The 23,883-nt window shown below is 50.4% G+C and overlaps 2 protein-coding genes across 10 annotated transcripts in view; one reads left to right on the plus strand and one right to left on the minus strand.

The window, feature by feature from the left end:
• Positions 1-8,761, plus strand: part of KCNC1 (potassium voltage-gated channel subfamily C member 1) — a 47,183-nt gene extending 38,422 nt beyond the window's left edge. Inside the window, exons 3-4 of the mRNA XM_003254283.3 lie at positions 5,161-5,349; positions 7,374-8,761. Coding sequence (XP_003254331.1) covers positions 5,161-5,349; positions 7,374-7,438 — 254 coding nt within the window. The 3' untranslated portion in view covers positions 7,439-8,761. The remainder of the gene's footprint in view (positions 1-5,160; positions 5,350-7,373) is intronic.
• A 4,979-nt stretch (positions 8,762-13,740) lies between these two features.
• SERGEF (secretion regulating guanine nucleotide exchange factor) overlaps positions 13,741-23,883 on the minus strand; it is a 230,645-nt gene continuing 220,502 nt past the window's right edge. For all 9 annotated transcript variants that reach the window (XM_030829607.1, XM_030829600.1, XM_030829605.1 and 6 more), the window contains one exon: positions 13,741-14,106. In XM_030829607.1, the coding sequence (XP_030685467.1) occupies positions 13,778-14,106 (329 nt within the window). In that variant the 3' untranslated portion in view covers positions 13,741-13,777. The remainder of the gene's footprint in view (positions 14,107-23,883) is intronic.

The raw sequence follows: 23,883 nt of genomic DNA on the forward strand, positions 1-23,883 counted from the left end.
GGCCCAGGCCCCAGCTTCCATGTGGGCCTGGCAAGAAGAGCTCAACCTGAGTGGCATCACCGTGGCACTACCTGGCCCTTCCTTTGCATCCTCCCCGACACTGGATCTTTCAGGATTGTTGCCCCAAGCGCAGGTGCCCTGGGCCAGCCAGTCAGGAATCCCCAGTGCTCTCCAGGCAGGCCCAGATTCCTCTGTACTCTTGGACGATGACAGTAGTATCCTGTGGGGAGTCCCCCTGCCCCCCAGGGAGTGCAGATGTGTTTGTTCAGACGCGCACACCAGCTAATCCCAGGACACAAAACCTGTAAAACCCATGCACTCCTGTGGGATTGCCCGTTGGCTCCACAGTCTCTCCCCAGCCCTGCTTTTGAGAGCCACTTTGCCCTGGTCCCAGGTTTCAGGGGCCCAGACAGTTCTGGCCTGGACAGTCTCTGTGGCTGAGGAAGTATTTGGTGCCCTCCCAAGCTTGCCCTCTGGAGCTTGGATGCCTGGATCCCTCCTGCCTCCCCTGCTTCCCAGCTGTGCTCCCAAGCCCTTCCCAAGCACTCACTTCCCGGTGGTGTTGGTGCTGTCCTGGTATCCTGACCCCCGAGGCTCCAGCCTCATCCCTCACCAGAACACTTCTCCCTCCAAAAGCTGGCGTGTGAGAACCCGGCTATCCACCACCAAGAGGAGCTGCGGTCTTTAGGGGCGTCGTCCCCACCTCTGCACCCCAGAGTTCTTCCCATTCGCCCTTTTTCCTGCTTGCAGCCATGCACCTAGATGGGCATAGGGTTGGGGTGAGTTTGTGGGAGAGTGAGGGGGAGGCCAGGGGCAAGGAGGGTAAATGTGGTGGCCCCACAGGAATTGTGAGAGATGAGATGCAGCCCCCCAAGGCCTTTCCAGTCTCACTGTACCCCCAAGGCAGTCTAGTAGCCTCGCCAAAACCTGAGGTTCTCCAGTTCCACTTTTAAAACCAGAGTTAGGGGCTGTGTGTGGCATGCTGGGTTCTGAGGGCATCCCTCCCGCCCCCGCCCCCCAGGCCAGCCCCCAGTGGTGCCAGCAGCGCCTGCCCCTCACCTCCACCTCTTGGTCTCTCCTGAAGCCTCAGTCTGCGTGTCTGTCCCAGGGACAATCTGCTCTCCTCCTCTGTGCTGTGGCTGGCATGGCCCCAGTGTCTGAGGGCTTGTCCTGGGAGGGGCATCAAGAATCCAATTCTCACCTGGTTGTAGGACCTCTTGGGGGATGCTAGGAGGGCGCCCTGGCACAGCCAGGGATTGTCTGGGGCTGAGGAGCCCAGGAGAAGCTACTTCTCTCCCAGAAAGGGGCTCCCTCCTGCATCTGCAGTCGGACGCCCAGACCGCCCACTCTGGACAGCCCACAGTGCCTCCTCCATCCTGCCATGCCCATTTGCATGTGTCTTGTCCATCTCTGCTCCTGTGATGTGGGTCAGTCCTTTGTGGTGCCACGTCCAGGGCTGCAGGGTCCCACGTCAGTGAGCAGTGGGTGGCCAGGAGGGAGGGGTGGTGGCCGGGCTCCCTTCCTACCCATGGCACCTAGAACAGCAGTGAGGTCCCAGAGAAGCCCCTGCCTGGGCTCCCTGGGAGCTAACCCTGCAGCCTCTGGGTTATCTTTGGCAAAGGGGTCTAAAGTCCCCTATCCCCAGCCCCTCTACTTCTCCTGCTGGGCGGCAGTGGCTGCCCAGTGAGTGGTGCTATCCGTGGGCGGGGAGGGTGCTGGGCAGAGCTGACTAGGCAGCAGGTGGGGCTAAGAGAGTTTCTGCAGGGACCCAACTGCAGGGTCAGCAGCGTGTGGGCCCTGAGTGGGGTCCTTGTTGTCCTTAGGTGGGCTGTGGGGGAAGTAGCGGAGAAATGAAGTGATGCCGGGGGCCAGGCATGGGTGTTCTTTCCCGTGTTGTTCACATTTTCTCTCTTTCTCTCTCTCTCCACTAATCATGTTTCTCTCTCTCTCCTCGTTTTGTTGCATGACTTGTGCCGGTTCTCGTGATTGTTCCCTGTTCGTGTCTCACAGACTGTCCCCATTTAGCCCGAGACTTTTTTCCTGAGTCCCAGCTGGGCAGATCCCTCAGGGCTAAACCCAAGGAGATGCCCAGCAACCCCCAACCCACCCCAGCCCCGCGTGCGCCCCTCCGGTGCCCGCAGCTGGTGTGAACAGTAAGTACTTTGGCGGTGCCTAGAGACCAGGGCAGAAAAGCCAGCTCTGCTGACTGAGGGCCCAGCCTCGGGTTCTCCTTGCTCCAAAGTTTAAAAAAAAAATGACCCTCTCGCGGATGCTCATCTCAGCCCATTTCAAGCCTGGAAACCATCTCTGAGACGCTGTCCATGCTGCCATTTCATCACTGCAGGCCTGTGGGTCTAGTGGGGGCCTGGGGGCCCTGGGCTGGGGGAGGCAGGGCCCCCAGCCTCTGGAAAGCAGGTGGGAATGGAGGCTTCTAGCCACTCTCTTATCCAAAGGACGGGGCAGGGGTGGGGGCTCACACCTTTGGCCCTATTCATGGGTTCCCCAGATTTATACAGTTGGCCCTTCCTTAGTTTCTCTTTCTTCAAGCTACCCCTCTGGTGTTGGGGAGGGACAATACTCCAGTTTCTGAAAGCATCTTAAACCATAGATAAACTAACAGCCCAGGGGGCTGGGCCCATTCACAGAGCAAGCCTTAAACTTCCCCACCCAATCATTAGCCCCTCCTCAAAGGTTAGGGTTGAGAGAAGCAGCAGGCCCTAGGGGTGTCCCGGGAATCCCCCAGGAGAGAAAGTGCCGGGCTGTCATCCCTCCAGGGGTCCCTGATGGATGCTCCTTGTCCCCTGCCCAAAAACATCCCGAACTTTGGGCCCTTTAGAGATTGTGGGAGCTGGGAGCCCCCAGGGCCTGGGGGCTTGCGGACAGAGCCAATGGGCGGGGGCCCAGCATTCAGAGCCAGAGAAGAGTCTCAGGCAGCACCATCTCCGCAGAGGCAGAGGCAGAGGCAGAGAGAAGGCACCCCCCTCTGACCCACCCCCTCAGGCAAGAACTGCAGGCTGTGGACACCTCCCCCGGCAGAGGATGGCCAGCAGAGACTCAGCAAGTCCTCACTCCCCTCCCAGAAGGAGACCCTGCCTGGGAGGACCCACTGTTCTCCCCTTGAGGAAAATTCATTCAGGGTGCTATGGGCCTCAACCCCCACATTGTCATCTGCGTCCTCTCCATACTGTTTCCCTCCCCTCTCCCAACACCCTCCTCCCTCAGCCCGGAGACCCTTGGATGGAAGACGGGGCCAGCCAGAGTGGGAGGCAGGACCAGCGTGTCTGTGAGCACATGTGTGTGCCTGCAGACATGCCCCAAGACCCCAGAGACGCCCTGGCCCCAGTCATATGGTGTAGGAGTTACCTTGGCAACTGGCCTTTTTAGTTCAGAGTAAATTGGGAAGGGAAGCCCCTGGGATTTGTCAAGAAACGCACTGTACGTGAAATGCTTTGCCATCTTGTACGAAAGACTTTTTTTTTAAGTTCCAAAATTATGATGGGATTTTTTTGGATTTGCTTTACGAATAAACCTGATTGGTCCATTTCTCTTTTGACTGACTGCCTCTTTGTAGTGACATGATGTGTACACGGGCGGTAATCCCACCCACGTGCACGCTCAGCGTGTGCACGTGGGGAAGGATCACTTCTGCGTGTAGTTACATGATGTGAACAGGATCACGGGAGCGTGTTCAATTGGGTGGACATTGTCTCCAGCCTTTTCCCCCCTCTACTCTTTCAGAGAGCCTCCTCTAACGTGGTCGTGCCCAAGTTGGTTTCCCTCTTCCACAAAAGGGCTTGTGCTTGAGGCTCTCACCCTAGATGAAGTATTGGAGTTGGCTCCACCCTGGCCAGGAAGATTCCGCTTTGAGGGCAGAGAGTTTGGGGCAGGTTCGGTCCTCAAGAATGATGGGATGGGGGCAAAGGCCAGTCAGGGCTACCTCTGTCAGCTCCAGAGGCTTCCACGGCTCTGCTCCAAGATCTCGGAGAGACAGAGCTCCTTGCTCTGGCCACACTTTGCCCCCCACCAAATGTGCTCCCAGGCTTCTTCTCAGGCTGCCACAGAGGCCAGAACTCCAATTTCCCCCACCCAAGTCCATCAGCCGCTGTTGTCTTCTACACATTCATCTGCCTTGCTTTGCCGGGGACACTGACCAGAGGGGACAAAGGAATGGGAGCCCCTCCCAAATCCCTGTCCTGCTGTCACAGCCTCATGCATACATCCTTGTTGTGCCTGTGCAAGCTGACCAGGCCTGCTGGGGGCAGCATGGAGTGGAAGACACTGGCTTGATATGTGTGGGGACCAGAGCAGACCGAGTGATCAGCTTGGGTCCGTCTGTGTGGGGGACGGAGCAGATGGAGTGGTCAAATTGGGTCTGCATGGGCAGAGAGGAGACTGTGTGACCAGGACTGGTCTATATGGGAGTTGGGGCATAGAGTGACCGGACCAGGTCTGTGTGGGAACAGAGTAGACTGTGTGACCAGGCCTAGTCTGTACGGGGAACAGGGCATACAGAGTGACCCGCTTAGGTCTGTATGGGGTTAGGGGGTGGGGCACGGGCACAGGCTGAGTGATTAGATGGGGGGTGGGGGTGGTGTGAACCAGATGATCAGATGAGATCCTAATGGGAGATGGGGTAGAGTAGATGAGGTGGTCTGGATGGGGCTAGGGAAGCCCGAGCAACTGGCTGGCTGTGGACGGGAGGCAGCTGGGCTCTGGTCAGCAGCAGAGGGGTCCGGAAAGGCCCCTCTCTAGACTGGAGTGTTTCTGCGTGTCTGTCTGTCTTCCCCCTGAGCTCTGTGTCTGGCTCTCCCCCATGACTGCATCCACACCATCCTGTTTCATCGGCCCCGCTTGGGGCCCGGGAGTGGCCCCCAGCACCACACCTGCTGGGCCCATCACCAAATCATCTTTTTGCAAACTTTGAGCAAACCCGGGAGTCCCCACTCCCAGCACTGTGGGCAGCCCGAAGGCTGCCTGAATGAGCTGAACCCCCCTCCAAGCCCCCTGCCTTGTGCCCTCCTCCCTCCACAGCCTGCCCGCTTTTCCGTCCTCAGGGACGCTCGAGCTGCCCTCTACCAATACCCCGCTTCTGGCCTGTCCCCCCTGCCCCCCACTAAACAGTTTTCAGTGTCTCAATAGCTTCTGCTTATATGTTTGAAGATTCCAAACTGAATGGGGAGGTGGCGAAGGCCGCGCTGGCGAACGAAGACTGCCCCCACATAGACCAGGCCCTCACTCCCGATGAGGGCCTGCCCTTTACGCGCTCGGGCACCCGCGAGAGATACGGACCCTGCTTCCTCTTATCAACCGGGGAGTACGCGTGCCCACCTGGTGGAGGAATGAGAAAGGGTATGTAGAGGAAGCCGGAGCACCGTGCATCGTCCGGGCCGCCTCGCGCTCCTGCAGATGGGTGGGCAGGGCGGCGGGCAAGGGCGCTGAGGGGCAGGCAGGCACACCGAGGGGGGCAAGGATGGAGGGAATCTCCCAGGGTCGGCCCCTGGAGGGCTGAGGCCCTTTCCCCCAAGTGAGATGTCAGGCTGGCAGAGAGAACCTGAGGCCCTGGCAGCTGTGGGTTGCCGGGAGTTGAGAAGGGATTGGACAGGTTGACTTTAGGCCATGACCCCAAGGCAGGGGTACCCAGGAATGCAGGAGGAGCCTTGACTCCCCCAGGCTGCTCTGGCAGATGGCAGGTCAGGTCCCAAAGGCAAAGTGATTTCTCCTCTCCCCTGGTTGAGGAGGGCAGTAGAGTGGGCCAGGACCCTGTGACCTTAGCTACCCAAGATCCATGTTCTTGGCATGGAAGAGGCATCCTTGAAAGATAATCAATCCACAGGCCAGAGGGAGGAGAGGCAAGAAGAGAGAGATGTCTTCAGGGCTTAAGGGTAAGGCCATTGTCCTTGCAGTCAGAATATTGCCAGTGGCAGATGGAGAATTTGCCAAGAGAAGGTGGTTGAGCAGGACGGTCCAGCCCCTTCCATCCCCAGCACCCATGGGCCTCTGCCCAGGGTGTGGTCAGCACCCTCTTGTGGTTGGTGAAGGCTGAGGCTGCTGGTGGCCACTGCTCCAGGTCTCTTTGTAGTCAGAATGCTAGGCTGTCCCCACTGGAGAGAAAGACTTCTCCTAGAGCTTCAGCATCGGCTGGGGAGAGGCTTGGGGTGGGGGCCCAGGGTGCCCAGGCTCAAGCCTCTAGGCACTCGTCCAGACCTAGAAGGCAGAGGACGCCTTTCTTGGTGCAGCAGACTGGCTGGGCAGCTCGTGCATGTCTTGGAGCGCCTCACACGCGCGCACAGATGCATGCTGACCGGGGTGAGCAGGCTGGGTCAGAAGAGGAGCTGGGTTTTTGAAAGCAACAGTTGGTGCAGCCTATGGTCATTCACGACTGCTCCAGTATTTGAAGTGATTAAACCACATGCAGGAGAAAACAGAATGCAAAAGCAAAGGCAAACCCAGAAGAGGAGAGGCAGCCCGCACGGAGACGAGGGAACGTGGTTCTGGTCACTGGTGCTTAGTTGTGCCCACCTGGTCTAGGCTGGTCTCTGCTTCTCTGCCCTGCCCAGAGGTCCTTTAGGCCCTGGCACGGTGTGCAACTCCCCGCATGGTGCTGCATGGCGGAGGGCTGCCAGCCTTCAGGAGGGTCCCATCCTTAGCACCTACCATGGATGGGCCTGATGTTCTCCTTTGCGACTGGCTTTTTCCCAGTTGGAGGTGCTAGAATGCCCAGAAGCAGAATGCCTGAGGAGTGAGGGGAAAAACAGACAGACAGTTCTCAATGTCCATGCCCTGCCCAGTAAGCTCTCGTGGGCTTTCTGTCTCCGTCATCTTGAATGTTAGACTGATTGGTGTTGGCCCCAAAGAGCAGACAAGACAGTCTCTTTATTGTGCTGCCAAAAGCCCAGGGAGTGTGGGACAGGAGCAGCCCCGCTCCCTGCAGTGGCTGGGAGTCCAGCGGTAAGCACTGTCCACAGGAGATACCCATTCCTCAGTCCCACCGAGGCTTAGGTGCCAGAGTCTTTGGGAGGCGCTAAGGGTGAAGTGTCCCCACCCACATCCATTCAGCCTGCGCTCTCATGGAGCCATGACAGCCGCCGAGGACTTGTTTTTCTCAGGCTAATTGCGAGCCAGAAGGCATGCAGGTGTGTGAGTCAATGTGCAGAGCAGAAGTAGGGACTCATCCCATTCCCCCCAGGAGGGAGAGAAAGAGGCGTGCTAGGCTGGCTCAGTGCATGGGCAAACCAAGCCAGCTGGAGAAGAATCTGCCTGCCTCTGCATGCGGCTGTTCTGTCTTTCCTCCTCCTTCTTAAAAACTAAGTACCAAGCGGGATGGGAGAGCCAAGATGAGAAGCTCAAGTGTTAATTGTATTCTTTACATACAGATCTTTGCAAAGAAAGCCCTGTCATTGCTAAGTATATGCCGACAGAGGCTGTGAGAGTGACTTGACCAGGCGGCTTGGCCGAGGACACTGGTGGCTATTAAGCATCTGGGTGGACCTGCAGCCCCTCCTCACCCTCGGACAGAGTAAATTCACGCCATGCAGGTTTGCCGGACGAGTCCGAGTGGCCCAGGCATTGTACTAGGACGGACGTAGCTTTTTCTACGGCCAAATGGTAACTGACCGTAGAGGATTTCTTTTCCTTCTTTTCATTTTTTAAAATTTTATTTTATTTGGGGAGGGGGGGTGGAGGGGCTCCTTAGCATGACTTGCATGAAGTTAAACAGAAAACCCAGCAAACCAAACCCACCAACCCCCTGCAACTGTATGATTACCCTCAACAACAATAACAAAAAGAAAAACATCAAAGCCCTCTATTTTCTTTCAAAGCTCTTGACTTTCACACACGTTGTTGGAGCCAAACTGTAATGGCGTTCGGTAGAAACCTGTACATTCCTGGGGTGAGGGGCGAGGGGAGGAGGGACGGAGATGGGGAATGGATTGCTTCCTTTTTGTACACAAGATCGAGAGGAAAGCTTCCAAAAAGGGCAGTCGGTCACTCATCGGTCATATTGACCTCACCTTCATAGTTCATCTCTCACGTGGAAACTGAGAACTTTGCTCCAAATAGAATTGTGGAAACTCGCACGGCTGCCTTCTTCCCCGTTTGGCATGCTTGTGACCCAGCGGACGTCTCCCCAAGACCCCTGACAGCAGCTAGTCTAGGTTGATTCTCTCATCTTATCGGTGTGTAGATCCAGTGTGACCAGCTTTCATAACAAATTGTTCATAGTAAATAATCACCACCGTATGGATTTTCCAAGTGTTCCATTAAAACCAGGATATAGAGCACCAAAAGATCAGGACCATGGGAGGAGCACCCTCCTCCACCTTTACTAAGGCACAACCTGGCATTGTATGCAATTTAGTACTTCAGAGTAAAAACCTGCATGCCCAATGTTATGCAAAGCGATTCTAGCATGAAATAAATTTTGTATCATGGTTTCTGTATAGTCTAAAGCAGATTTGTTTTCCTGAAGCAGTCGGAGGTTTGCAGAGACACACTTCTGCATCTCGAATAAATATAGTATTTTCCCCAACAGAAACAGAGGACAGTAGCTTGGCTTTGGTCTGATTCTAAAATTAGTGGGGTGGGGGGGAAGGATGATATTTTTGAAAAACACATGCTTGAGTTGAAAAAAATGCAACATCTCAAGCTTTCACTGCAGCTCACAACATTTCCTGGAAAGAGAGCAATGATGCTTTAGCTCAACAACCTCCCCTCCCTGGGCCCTGGCCCCCAATAATAAAAAATTGACTTTTCAGATGAAGCATGAATTTGGGTTTTTATTGCCTTCAGGCAGTGTCGTGATTCTGGTCTGGGCCTCTGGTCCCCTGTGGCTGGGCTGGGGTAAACCTGGGCCCTGGCTGCTCTGGTCTCAAGGATCCACCTTAAGGTGCTTGTCCTCTTGCTGGGGGAAAGTCAGGCCCTAAGGAAAAAGTTGTCCTCTGCAGATTGGTTGGGCAGGGTGGCCCCTTGGGCTGCAGATCCTATTGGGTCAGGGGAGGGAGGCAGCTTTCAAAGGCACAGGGCTTATAAGGACCTAAGACCAGCACATCCTCTAGGGGGTTCACCTGACCAGGAAACTTCTCCATGAATCATGCCATACTGATGGGTCCTTGAATCGGGCCATGTTAGAGCTCCCAGCCCCCTATGCAGACCATGCTCACCTCACTTCTAGGGCCATTCTTGACTCTCATGAAGCCAGAGGTAGGGTTTGACTGTCAGATCTGGGTGCCCTACCCAGCAGCACCCTTGCCAAGACAAGTCTGATGGATGCCCTCATCACATACCCCTCTCTTGGCCTGGAGGTATCATGGGAGGGGTAAAGCCTTCTCCTAGGGATCTTGACTGTCTTGGGTTGTTCACTTGGCTTTGGTGGCAAAGTGGAGGTTTGGGGTTCCAATTCTTTTCTATCCATTAGAGACTTCAGGAATGTTCAGGTGGAGAGAGTCCACAATGGTCATGATGGTCAACCTATGAGCATTTTCCAGATGAGGAAATGAGGCCCAGAGAAGGGAGGGATCTGCCCAGGGCCACAGACAAATAGGTGTCAGTCTTCCCCTGATTTTTGTTCCCTTGATGCCTCCCAGCATGGCATGAGTCCATGATCAGATGGGTGGGTGGGAAGCTTCAAGTGTGTATCAAATTCTCATCTAACAGTTTTTCATTGTCTCCAGGCATTGGCCTCAACTTCCTGATGCCCCATGCAGTCCAGGAAACAAGGGGTTGGGGTCGGTGGAGTAGTGAGTACCGTCAGGCCTCTGCCCAGGGCCTCTACCAGGGCTGCCACCACCATTCATAAGCATCAGGATGCACAAGCCAAGTAGCCTCCACTGCTGCAGGGAGGGTAATGTCCACTCTACTTAGGGATCCACCAGCAAAGAAGGGCCCTGGTGGACTCAAAGTGGGACTCAGCAAAAAGCCGTTAGGAATATGGGTTTCCAGGGACACAGCAGCTAATGGGGAAAGGGAATTAACATGAATTGAGCATCTACTACATGCGGGCATCTTACACACATTATCTAATGACAGCTCACCATCACCTAACAGCCCCATTTTAGAGGTGAAACAAGGTGCACAGAGGTAAAGTAATGGCCCAAAGCCACAGAGCCAATGTGTGACGAAGCCATGGTTTTAACGCAGGTGGTCTGACTCCAGAGCTCAGGTTACAATTGTCTCAAGCTACTTGAGGCCTTCAGGGGCTGGCCATTAGGTGTGGAAATGATAGGAACACTAGAGTGGCTGGTCCTAAATCCCAGGACCTCAGGACCTGGTCTCCTGCCCTCCTTCATGAAATTCCATGAATATGACAGAAGGGAGCCACTTCTGATCCTGCCCCAAGCCTCCCCGACATGCAGCTGGCCAACCTCACTTTCTTGCTTAAACACCCCATTGCCCTAAGATTGGAGTTTCAGCTCCTTCAACTAGCTGGCAAAGCCCACTGCCTCACCAGCCGCTCTTCCCTCCTCCCTCCGCACTGCAGTCACTCTGAAATTCTGAACTTGTAGCAGTTGCATGCACCTGCGCCCTCCCTCTATCACTCCTGCCCCCAACAGTTTCCCAACGAACTCCCTAACTCCCAGTTTCAATTGATCACGAAGTCACTTCACCCAGAAGTAGTGGATGCCTGGGGCTGATGAGAAGGCTTTAAGCCTGAGCCCTGGGCCGGGATTCACCATTCCTAAGCACAATCTCACCCAAGGCTGATCTCATGGCCCTCACAACCCACCAGGGCCAAGGGTGGTGGGGGTGTCAAGGGATGATGGGGTACTTGTGATCAGGAGGGGAGGGTGAGTATGGTAGTTAGGGATGGAGATGTCCCACCAACATCTGGTCTGTGCTCGACCTTCAACCATCACTCCAGGGGCTAGGCCAACGACCTGGGAGCAGAGAATGGGGCCTGCTCCCCTCTTTCCCTTCCTTCTCACACAGGAGGAATATGAAGACTGATTCACTTAGTTCATTGAAAAAAAGTAGTTTTTAAAAATGAGTATTTTCTCAAATAGCCACAGCTGTTAGAGCACATTAGCTTACCAGGTGAATGATGTTGTCATAAATTGACTGTCAAATGGTTATATTTGTAAAAGGGCTAAAAGTTAAAGGATGAATAGTGACAAGGGGATCAGAGCCCACACATTTAACCTCCCCCCCACGGTGCGTGGGGGTGTACTGATGAGTTAATTCATGGGCATTTATTGGGCACTTCCTCCATTCCAGGACCCCTCCTTGGCGAAGGGGTTCCAAAATTGACCAAGACCTGGTCTCTTGCTCTCAAAGAGCTCACAGGCTATTAGGAATGAGGGGCTTGGACATCTACTGATGAGTGCTTTCAGACATTCATCAGATTCAGCCAGTGAAGGAGCATGGAGAGCGCCCATCTGCCCAACACTGCTGTCGGGAAAGGCAAAAATGGAGGAACTCAAGGTGACGGGATGGTCTATGATGTCTTCTAGTGCCAACAGCCATTCATTCTTCCACATGTGGATTATCTGCGCCTGTCTCTTCTAAGAAGGATTTGACTCAGTTCTGAGAGTCTGAGGTTCTGCATCAAAATCTGCACCTGTCTCTTCTAAGAAGGGTTTGACTCAGTTCTGAGAGTCTGAGGTTCTGCATCAAAGGGCTCAGGGGCTAATGCACCACCTGATCCTGTTTCAGGCTGGGAAGGAACTCTGAGACACTTCTTTTTGGTGCTCACAAGGAGGTCATGGGAGAGGCATTAGGACTTAGCAGCAGAGGCCTTGGGATTTTGGTTTCTTCCAGCAGGTGCTGAAAGAGGTAGGAGGGAGCTCTGAACTGGAACCTTGTGAGAGAGAGTGCATTGGTTCTTTGTGAGTGGTAACTGTCTAGGCAGTATGGGCCTGAGTGCTATCCGGTGTGGGATTGCTTTCTGGCCTGTGTGTCTGATACAGGCCTTCAGGACAGTGGGTGGTGGGCCAGTGTCCTTGGGCATACTCCAGTATGGGTCACCTCTGGGCCATCTGACTGCTCCATCTCTGTGGTTTGTTTGGTCACCTTGGCAAGTCAAGCTCCGAGTGCGTGGAGATATCCTTCTTCCCATTCCTCAAGTTCTTGGAGACTGTACTGGCCTCTACTGGTCCTGAGAGGTGGGGAACCAAGGGATTTGCTGGCCAGGGCAGCCATGTTTGTAGGGTGCAATATTGAGAGGACTCCATGCATGATGTTCAAGGTCAGTCTATGGCTGTCAGTGGTCTCTATGTTCAGGCCTGGGAAGCTCAAGATTGTCCTCATCCTCCTCTCCTGAGCTGAACTCACTCCTGGTCCTAGGGCTACTCTCCATCGCACCCTTGCCTCACTCAAGGACTTAGCTGGGTCACTTCTCAATCAGGACCCTGGCCTGGTAGTGAGGTTTATGACCTTGAGATGGTCCCTTCCCCTCTTTTGGCCTCCATTTTCCCACATGAACAAATGAAAATGTTGAATAAAATCAGTGGTTTTTAAACTTTCTCAAGGACCTCTTGTCAAGCGAAATGTTATGTGAAGCCCAATATAGAGAACAACTAAAGCTGTTTGGAATAAGATGTGTGTCTCGGGGCCGGGGGAACCTGGACCTCTATCTACCTGGTCTCCTTGACGCACAGGGTGGCCACTGAGTTCTCAGGAGACTCCCATGGCTCTAAAGGATGCAGAGTGACGGCCACTAAGCTGGATGGTCTTTCAAGGGCCTCTAACTTTGGTATCCTGGGATTTTGTAACTTGAAGCCACTGCAGCCCAGCCTTCACAGACTCATTCTGAGTCACAAGGAGGCAGCATGGGATGGGTCACAGACCTGGGCTGCCTAGCTGGTGACACTGCCACACCGTTCTCCAGAGAAAGTCCATTCTCTGAGGTCCTCTGGCAAAAGACCTGTTGCCAGTCACAGCAGACAGAAAGGTCATATGTCCCCCAGAGCCACAGGGAAGTCAGGGAATGGGGATCTGGCCTGGTCTCCACCTTACCTGAGGGCCCTCTTCCTGCACAGGCTAAGGCTTGGGAGGCAGACGGTCAGGGGTCAGAGTCTTTGACGTTGCTATCCCTACAGACTCCCCTTCACATGCTGTGGCCTGTCCCTCATCTGAAACAATATATTTTAGCAATTATAGTCACACAAACAAGCTCCAGCGTCCTGGCTGACTCAGATGAAGACAAATCTTCTGAGAGTTTTGTTGGTTCTAGCCTCTCTTGTCTGTCCTAGGGTTTTCCTCTACTGGGTCTTCCCAGAAGTCTTGACTCTTCCTCCACATACTCCTCTCTGCTCCCCTCCACCCCTACTCCAGAACCTTCGCCCTCGCCTCCAGTCACCAAGATAAGAGCTCCTTCCTGTTTAAGTATCCAGTCACCTGATCAGGGTACCTCGATATTCTTGAACTAGAAAACCATGGGCTCTGGGCCTTAAAAATAAAACCCCAGGAGGGGCTGCTCTAGGCATGGCCCAGGAACCCTTTGTTTTGCTGAATTGAAGGCTGCTGGGCCAAAATAATGAAGGACATAGAACTGGGTTTTCTATCTCCACCAGGCAGGGATGGGCTGGAGCCTTCCTACTGGTGTGTTAGCTTTCCATATCTTTAGTGAAGACCTAACCCCTCATTCTCCTCTGCTGAGTAGAAAGCATGTCTGTCTCCTTGAGTCCCAGGCACTGGGCAAGCAGCCTGCCATCATTCTGGTTTGTGGTCAGCCCAACCATCACTGCCTCCTGAGCCTTTCTTTGGCCAACCCCACAGCCCAACAAAGCAATTCTCTGGGAAGGCTTTTGGTGGGAAAAGCCACTTTATTAAAGATTCTCTATCATAGTCCCCCATTTCCGGACCAGTCAGATTGGCTTTGGGTTGAAGTTTCTGATTGTCTTTCTTTCCAGTTTCTCTCTTTGTCCATGGCTTCCTGAGATTCAGTGTCCTCGGTGGCATCTGGGGAAAGGTAGGTGACCTTGGGGTCCTGGACCAATGCAGGGTGAGCTGGTAGCTGGCAGAGGGCCAGGGAGTGGCCAGCCCCACAGCCTACAAGGAGTCCTGATGATGACAGCAGAAATTGCACCGGCTTCGGGGCCCAGACGTTGGCTTCAGTGCCATCTCCGCACATGCCATGCTCATTCCAGCCCCAAGAGTAACACACTCCACCTGTGAAGGAGAGGGAAGACTGCTGTAGAAGAGGTTTTGGATAATAGAGCTGAAACATTCACCCTGAGGGTACAGGTATTATCATAAACCCCAGTTCACACAGGAAGACGCCAAAGCTTAAGGACACATGGTGGCATCCTCCCCATCCCTACTTCCTTCCCTTTCCCCGAGGGCAGCTGCCCTCCCGCCCCTGAGGCACGCTTCCCATTCCCACAAAACTCATGACTGCTCATGTTCCAAGCGTGGCTTTCCTCCTCGGCCCTTCCCTACTGTCACCACCATATATAATCCATCACCAGACCTACTGACTCTGCCTCCAAAAACATCTCAAATCTTTCCCCACATTTTTCCACCTCCTCAGCCAGCTCCAGCCTGATCCAGGCCACCATTTCTCTTACCTGGGCCATGCCAACAGCCAACTAACTAACCCAGCTGCTCACTCCATCCACCCTGATCTTCAAAGGGCATCAAGGCAATCTTCGACAACTGCAAATCTAATCACGTGTCACTCTGCTGCTTAAAACCCTTCAGTGACTTTCCACGGTCCTTAAGGAGGCCTCCCCTTGGCCTGTGAGGCCTGAGTGATCTGGCTCCTGACTATCTTGGTGCCCTCACCCTGCACAACTCTTCCCTTCCCTCTTTGCATCCAGAACCCTGGCTTTCTTTCTGTTCCTTAAATATGTCCAGCAGGGCCTTCCTACCTCCCAAAGCTTTCAGTTTACTGGGCTTCCAGACCTCTTCATGTTTTCCATTCCAGTTGTCGCTCAGAGGCCAGGGTCCCTGGCCACCCAATCCAAATCAGATTCTCGTGACTGCCCTTGTATTCTTCCCTCATGAGGACCTGGCACTCTGTAGTGAGGGACGATTTGTGTGGTGATGTGTTTACTGTCCCCTCTTCACTAGACTGTACTCTGTGGTGAGGGAAGAAGTGTGTATACTTTCTTCACTGCTGTATCTCTAGGACAGTGCCTGGTACACAGTTGGTGCTCAATAGGTGTTTACTGAATAGATACAAGAATGAACAAATTCATACAGCCAGAAAGTGGCCAAGCCAACATTCATGCCCAGGTAACTCCAACAGCTCACCCAACATAACATGTCTTCCTAGGTTTTAGACACTGTCCTAGGTCTAAACTTACTCACGTTTTTCTGTAGTTGTTTAAAAAAAATCTTCTGGACATAAAAATAATATATCTTCATGACAAAAGAAAAGAAAAGAAACAATGGACAATATGGATGTGTAAGGAAAACAAACTTGCAGAATCTTGCCCTTGCCACTACTAGCAATATTTTGGATATCTCTTTCAACCCTTTAATTTGTGAAATTTATAAATATTTGTATATATGTTTGTCCCGCTTTCTAACATTGTAGCACAAATATTTCTCCATGGATTGTAAACTATTCAAAAAGTAAATTAAAATTAGCCAGACATGGTGGTGCATGCCTGTAATCCCAGCTACTCAGGAGGCTGAGAAAGGAGAATCACTTGAACCTAGGAGGCAGAGGTTGCAGTGAGCTGAGATTGTGCCATTGCACTCCACCTCAGGTGACAGAGCGAGACTTTGTCTCAAAAACAAACAAACAAAAAAGTAAATTAAAAATAATTTTCTTCTCAATATGCAATAAAGAACAGAAAATAATTTAATAGAAAGACGCAGATCTCCACCCAGATTAAGAACATTAGCTAACATTTTGCCATATTTGCTTCAACCCTTCTCTTAAAAAAAATCATAAAGATACAGTTTATGCCCCACCTCCCATTCTTGTCCCTCTATCCAACCCTCCTTCTCAGAAGTAACCACTATTTTGAAGTTGGTATACATCATTTGCATGGTTTTATATTTTGCTACATAGATGTGTCCTTAAATATTGTGATCTTTTTAGTTTGTTTTAAAGACTTACACAAATAGAATCATTCACATATTTTTTTTTTTTTTGCAAGTTGCTCTTTACACTCATCATTGTTTTTGAAATTTATCTGAGCTGGTAGTTACAGATCTAGTTCAGTTATTTTAATTTTAACCGTGCATAGTATCCCGTTATGTATAAATCATATTTCACTTACCCATGTCCCTTCTGATGGATAGTTATTTAATAATATCATTGCTGCTGTTTTATTATACAACAACTGAAAATATATAGTATTATGCAACAACAATACTAATATGGTTGCTATTATAGACAGTATTGCAATGAAAGTCTTTGAACATGTCTCCTTGTACAAACTGTTATTTGTACAGGGTGATCCCTGGGAGTATATGAGTCATGCATGTATATGCAAGCATGTTTACTTTTAGGAAGTATGGCCAAATATCTCTCCAATGACTAGACATTTATATTCTCATAACAATAGATATGAATTTGTTTCCCTATGTCTTACCTTTAGACTCTTGCCATTCTCATGAGTACATTCAATTAGTTTGCATTTCCCTGACTACTAGTGAGATGGAGCAGTAGTGCTTTATGTTGATTACCCGTTTAAGTTGCCTCTTCTGTGAATTGTCTATATACATTCTTTGTTTTGTTCTTTGGTTGTTTGCCTTTTCCTTACTGATTTGCAAGTATTCTTTGTGTATTATTTTGTTTCTATGATTCTTTGTTGTTATGTGCATTTGGAAGTATCTTCTTCCAGAAGTCTGTGTTGTGTCTCTTCACTTAATTTATGGTGTCTTTTGTTATACACATTTATTTATAATGGCTGCCTAATTACCTATTATGAAGATTAAACAATTTACTTACCTGCATTCTATTATCAGATCCATAGGTTGTTTCTAATTTGTCATTATTTTATATAGCATTGCTATGAACACCTTTATGCATGAGTCTTTGTCTGTCTCTCTAATTATTTTCTCAAATTAGATTCTTAGAATGGGAATTCCTGGTCAAAGAGTATAGGCATTTGTGAGATGCCTGAGTACTGTTTTGAGTACTGCCAGAATACTTTTCAGAAAGGCTACTTGCATATAACTTCAGCAATCTGTGAGAATCTCTGTCTTACTCTGGGACTGCAAGTATTTAATAGTATTATAATGTTGAAAGATCTTCCTAATTTGAAGACAAAAATGGTATCTCTTGTTTTGATATGTACTTTTTGGACTACCACTGAAACAGAAAAATAATTCTAATGTTTATCAGATATTCATATTTCCTCCTTTGTGTACTATCTGCTTCATATCCTTTTCCTGGTTCGTACAGAAGAGTTTAAGTACTCAGGCCCAAGAGCCAGATGGACTGGGTTCAAATCCCAGCTTCGCCACTTATTAGTTGTGCCGCTTCAAGCAAGTTACTTAGCTTTTCTATATCTCAGTTCTCTCATCTGTTAAATGGGGACAGTAATACCTTATTAGAATTGTTTACAAGGGTTAAATGAGTAAGTATAGTGTATGCAAAAGACGCAGAATGGTGCCTGGCACATAGTACTACATAAATGTTTGTTATTGCTGTTGTTACCTATTAAGAGCTCTGTTGTTTGAAAGACTTTGATTTTAAGAATATTAGTTCTTTCTCTGCTATATTTAGCATTACTATTTTTTTCTCAGTTTGACTTAAAATTTTGTTTTCAGTCTTTTGATAAGTGTAAGGTTCTACACAGTAAAAACTTCTTTTTGATAGTTCAATGATTTGAATTTTTAAATCTTCTTTACATTTAACTCATTATCCACTGAAAACTTGTTTTGCAGACCACTCTATCAAGAGGGTAGCTGGCTGGGCCCCGGGATTGCCTTTCCCTTCCCTTTCCCTTAGTAGGAAGGCAATCACTGGCCAAAAGCTTGGGTTTAGGGAAACACAGATGTCTGCCTGTTTGGCCCACAAATGCGGAAGCGCATACAGAGAGGATGAACCCCAGGCCACATCTCCTACAGTTAAGCAGGAGTTCCAGCCAGGTTGAGCTGAGGCACGAGGTAGGGACAGTGGAAGAGGCTTGGTACCTTTGCCCCTAGTTCAGCACCTGGTATGGGCTTTGTGCCCGGCCCTGGTGAGTGGCACCAGCTGACCGTCAGCAGGGATGGGGGTGGGAGGAAGGCAGAGCTGACCTACCAGCAGGACACAGCACAGTGGGGAGCTGGCAGGTCCCTCTCCTCCAGCCAAAGGGAACACACTCTGAGGAAGCTACGCCTGGGACCGGGGTAGCCAAAGGCCTAGAGCCAGGATTTTCATGCCCACTGGGTTGAGAAGCCTGGTAAAGGCCCAGTAATATCCCCCCGCAGTACTTCCAAAGAAAGCTGGACTTTGGGTTAGGTGCTCTGTGTACTTTATCTCATTTAATTCTAATAACCATGTGAGGCAGCCACAATTTACAGATTATTCTCATTTTAGAGAGAATAAAACAGAGGCTCTAGAATCCAGGCAGGATGGCTCCAGAATCTGTGCTAAAGTCTGCATGTTATATCCCAGGGCTTGCCAAGCTCATTCTATAAAGGGCAGATAGGAAATATTTTAGGTTTGAGGGCCATGTTAGGTCTCTGTCATGTATTCTTTTTGATAACCCTTTAAAAACCATTCTTAGCTTGCAGCATCACACAAAAAGAGGCTACAAGTCAAATTTGGTCATAGTTTCCCATCCCCTGCTCCACACATATTATAGACTATGGCCTATGGACTACGCTATGCTGTCCTGGGTCCCACCTTACCACACAACTGTGTGATAATGGTATGTAGGTCCCCACCAACTTCATAGGGTTGCCAGGAGGAGGAGCAATGCCCCAGCACTATGCCTGACACAGTGACAGCTCAAACCCATGTGGAAAGCAGATCATGGGAAGAGGAGGAAAAGGCAAGGAAAGCCACACCAGTGGCAAACAGCAAAGAGGAGATGGAGGGGCAGCGGCAGATGAGAAGGTCTAGAGTAGAATGATAGGAAGTTTGGGGTTTCCAAACACTTTAAACAAGCCTATAGAAAAAAAAAAGCCAGGATGCTGAACTCAGAAAGCAAAGGATTGGTTATCCCCTTAACAGAAGGACTTGCAGCAGGACATCTTTCAGTAATAAGCTCCTCCAGCATTTTAGAATAGGTTTCATTCACCCCCTAACCTCACTTAGGGCCACCTTTTCAGGGGCACAATGAAGCTGGCAAGGCCCTCCAGACTCAGCAAGATGCTACTATGCAAGCTGTTCTCACACAGAAGTAAGAGGAAGGAGAGTGGCCTGCACAAAGCCTCTCCCTAAGCTACACGGAACATGGAACGTCCAGTTTTCGAAACAGGTAAGTTAGAGGATGATCCCTGGCTTTACAGAGGGTTCTACAGTGTGCTTGGCACTTGTCAGGTCCTTGAAGACACCGGAATCCCACCTGGTTGATGGAGATCTGCTTTACTGATCCCAGGGCACATGGCTGAGCCTTGGGTGGAGAGCCCCATATTTACAGAGGGATTCCCTAGGCCCTTGGAGTTCAGGCCTCCTGCTCACAGGGCTCAATCTAGGCTGTGACGAGTGATGGAGCTCACAGCCCACCATACTTGCGTCAGCCTAAGAGCCCTGCAGGCAACGGAACCTCAGGACTGGCAGGGTCCCTGGCACAAGCTGGACACAATATCCAAATCTGTTCAGGTCTGTGGCACCTGCCCGAGCTTCTTGGCAACTAAGTCCTCACAGGGCCTTATGGTGCTGGGACTGCAGCCCAGTGCTAGGAAGGGGACAGCATTTCTGCTGGAGGACCTTGCCAAGGAGGAATAAACACCTGCGCATGTGTGCAGAGCCTCCTGGTTGTCTCCTGAACCACAGAATAAAGACATTTCCCAACCTTTCTTGCAGCTAGGTGTGATCAGTGAGGGTCAAGCTGAAATGTTCTGTAATTGCTTATGGGACTTTTCCTTAAAAGACAGATGGCATACACTCTTTGTTCCTTCTTCTTTGTCCCTCCTCCATCTTGTCACTGGGAATGTGGATGCGATAGCTGGAGATGTAGCCACTACCTCTGACCATGAGCATGAGGGCTGCGACCTAGAGATGGTGCTTCTCAGTTTCATAAAAATGTCATCTTAATTTCCACAGCAACCCTCGGAGGTATTACTACTTCCATTTTACAGATGAAGAACCAGGCTCAGAGAGGTAAAATAACTTGTCTGTAGCCACACAACTATTCTAGTCAGGACTAGAATCCAGGACTCCCAAATCTCAGGCGCCTTCACTAGTTCCAAACCATGTGAAAATGGTAACAGAATCATTGAATACTTGGTATATGCCAGGCCCTGTGATAAGCACTTTGCAAATATTCATTCACTGAATCCTCACAACAAACCTGTGAAGTGCAATCTAATATTATCCCCATTTTGCAGAGAGATGACGTGACCTGTGCAAGGTAACAAGAGGCAGAGCTGGATTCGAACATAGACAGTCTGGCTCCAGGCCCTCTTCTATTTAATATTGTACTGCTCTCTCTAGCAAAAACACTGCTTCCCAGGTAATTAAGAAAAGGTACAGAGTAACAGGCCACCTATGGGAACACAGGAAGTAATGGAAGGCAAGAACTCCAGCTGGCGAGAGAAAGATACTATGCAGAGGAGCAGAAATCTCCCTGAGCCCTGTGAGCGCTGGGGCTGAGGCCCTGCCCCCTTCTGCATCTGCTGGGCAGTGGGAAGAGGAGGGAGAGATAGGCGCAAGAAATTAGGTAGCGAATGGTCCATGTTTTCTCCTCCTCTCCAAGGGCACGCATAGGCCTAGATCAACAGTCAGGACTGCTCTTCTCCACTACCAGGCTGACGGAGAGGAGGGGTGAGGTTTGAGCGCCCTCGTAGAGAGGAGGGCTCTGGATTCTGGTGCATGTCAGGAAGGATGGGGCGGGCCTTGGAGCAGGGTAAGTTTGGGAGACACTTCTGAGTGTTTAGCCACCCAAGCTCATAGGGATCCCATCCTTTTGGCAGCAACTGGTAGAATTGTCCCTAGGGTCCTGCTGTGAGCAAGGAATGGGGAGTGAGGAATCCCAGAAGTGGGCCTCCTAAAGTGCTTTGGGTCTCAATGGCAACAGCAGGATGGAAAAAGGGGATCAGGTCCTCACGTCCCTTGCCCTATCCTTTACGCTGAGGCTGCTGGCCTGGGTGGGAGAAATCAGGCAGAAACACAGCCTGGTCTAGGTCCTCCCATGGAAAATTTCCTGTCTCCACAGCACCTGTGAGACCAAGTCCAGGCCCCTTAGCTGGCTCCCAAGGCCCTCAGTAGTCTGTCTCTCATCACCCCTGTTCCCCAACTCAGTGTTCCAGCCCCACAGGCTTGCTGTCGGCTCCCTGAATTCACCCAGGCTATTCACATTGCCATGCTCTTGCCCAACCTGAGTCCATTTATTTCATCATGTGGGTGCTTTTTCTGGTTTAGGACTTGTGCTGCATACAAGACCCAGAGAAGAGGAAAATTCAGTTTGTGCACTCAGGGTCCCCATCCACTGAGGAAGACAGCCATGGGAAAAGACAATTATGGGAAATGATGGCATGTGTACACAAGGGGCATGGACAGTGGTGTCTACTGTAGCACTGTTTGCAACTGCAAAAGACTGGGGGGCCTCAAGAACATTCATCAATAGAAGATGATTCCAAAAAGCCAGGGCCCCCTTCAGACTAGGATCCTTACATATTAAAACTTTTTTTAACATAAAGTTATGCAAAGCCCCTATATATTTTTATATGTACAAATTGAAAAGAATACATCCCAAATTGAGAACAGTCTCTGACGAAGAGAGGGAGAAATGGGGGAAGGGTGACCCTCATTTTCGTTTTGTTCAAATAGTTTAAAAAACAGTAAGGCAGAGATGATTTTAAAAATAAGAGTATTTCTAAGGGATGGAGGTAGCATAGAGGAGAGCATGACCTAGGAGACACTGACCCAGGAGGCCATGCAGAGAATGGCCATGAGAATGGCTATGAGGATGATGGTCCTATTGGGCCTGGCAGAGGACACAGGCACTGTCAGTGTTGGATTCTGCTATGGTTTGGATGTGTTCCCAAAAGTACAGGTGTTGGAAACTTAATCCCCAATGCAATAGTGTTGAGAAGTGGGACCTTTAAGAGGCAATTAGGTCATGAGGGCTCTGGCCTCATGAATGGATGAATGCTGTCACTGTGGGAATGGGTTAATTATCGTGGGAGTTTGGTCTCTTTTTCTCTTTTTCTTGAATGTTTGCTTGCCCTTTTGCCATGTTATGATGCAGCAAGAAGGTCTTCCCCAGATGTGGCCCTGTGATCTTTGACTTCCCAGTCTCCAGAACCATTTATTGAGCTAAATAAATCTCTTTTCTTTATAAATTACCCAGTCTGTGGTATTCTGTTACAGCAGCAAAACATGGACCAAAACAGGCCCTTTCAGGAATTAGTCCATCCATCACTCTCCAGGGCCAAGGATATCCTTGAGGCAGGAGCTGAGGCAGCAGGAAGAAGCTATTCCAGAATGAGGAAGTGGGGCTGTTCACCCACAGGATTACTCTGGGGATGTTTCGGGTTTGTGGCCCACATTGCTTCAGAGAAGGCTGTATGTGGGAAAATAGACAGGCCTAGGGTCCCCTTCACACCAAGATCCACAGCAGCCCTGAGAATGAGGTGAGAGGAGTAGATGGGAGGTGAGGGTTGGAGGCAAGGAGGCCAGCAAGGAGGCTGTGGCTATCCACCAGCTAAGAAAAGGGGAGGGCCTGTGGAAAAAGGGTTTTGGGAAGGTAATGTTCAAAATGCAGCCAGGATCTGGACACTACTCACCAGCCCCATCACCGCTCAAGGGCTGCCCAACTGGTCTCTCTGCTGCCTCTGTTTCCCTGTATGTTCTGTTCTCCACACAGCAACTTGAGTGATTGTGTTAAAACCTATGTCAGACAAGGCACTGCACTGTTTAGAATCCTTCAGTGGCTTCTTCTGTTACTCAGAATAAACAACAGCAGGTCTCCAGCTCCTTCTCTGACATCATGTTCTATCATGATCCACTCTGCTAACATCACCATAGTGACACTGACTTTCTTACTGTTCCTCAAATAGTACTTGCCTCAGGACCTTTGCACTTGTTGTTCCTGCTATCTGGAATGCTCTTGGCCCTGATAGCCACAGGTTCATTCCTTCATGTTGTTCAGGTATTTGTGAAAGTCCTACCTTATGTGAGAGGCCTTCCCTGACAACTCTATATGAAATAGCAGTCTACCCCTACTCCCGTCTTATCTCTTCACCTGCTTTATTTCTCTTCATTTTTTTTTTTTACAGTTTATTTATTTTATGATCTCTCTCTCCACAAGCTCTTTGAGAGTTAGGTACTCTGTTTTGTTTGCTGCTATATCCCAGTACCTGAAACAGTGCTTGGCATAGGTTAGCGCTCAATGCTGTTGTGTGAATGAAAGGACAAATGAATGAATGGCTAGTGAGAGAATGGAGCTGCTTGTTCTTTCTTAGAGGGCCAAAGGGAACCCATGGATGTGGAAAGCAGCAGCCATGGGCATGGCAATTGTAGCTCGCTATCAGGAAGAACGCTGCAATGACTGGAAGACTGCTCTGGAACACAGCTGGTACTCTGCCACAGGTCCTGAGCCCCCAGGGCAGTCCCACAGTGGGCAGAGGCTGGGCTGAGACAAACCAAAAGTCCTTCCAATCCTGGAGAACTTGTGTGGTGGTGTGAGTGGATATGGAAGTGTATAAGAAAGAGAAGGAAGGTGGACACAGAAGAGCAGAGTGGGCAGATACATGCTCCCCAGGCTGGCTCCTTCAAACCAGACAAAAGAAAGGCCTTGGCTCAAGTGATAAATAAGTGTGTTGAATTGATGGGTTCTAAGCTGCAAGGCTAGGACTGCTCTGGAACCCCTTCTAGAACCCCATTCC

The sequence above is a fragment of the Nomascus leucogenys genome, chromosome 15 (assembly GCF_006542625.1).
Source record: "Nomascus leucogenys isolate Asia chromosome 15, Asia_NLE_v1, whole genome shotgun sequence".
NCBI classification, from domain to species: domain Eukaryota; kingdom Metazoa; phylum Chordata; class Mammalia; order Primates; family Hylobatidae; genus Nomascus; species Nomascus leucogenys.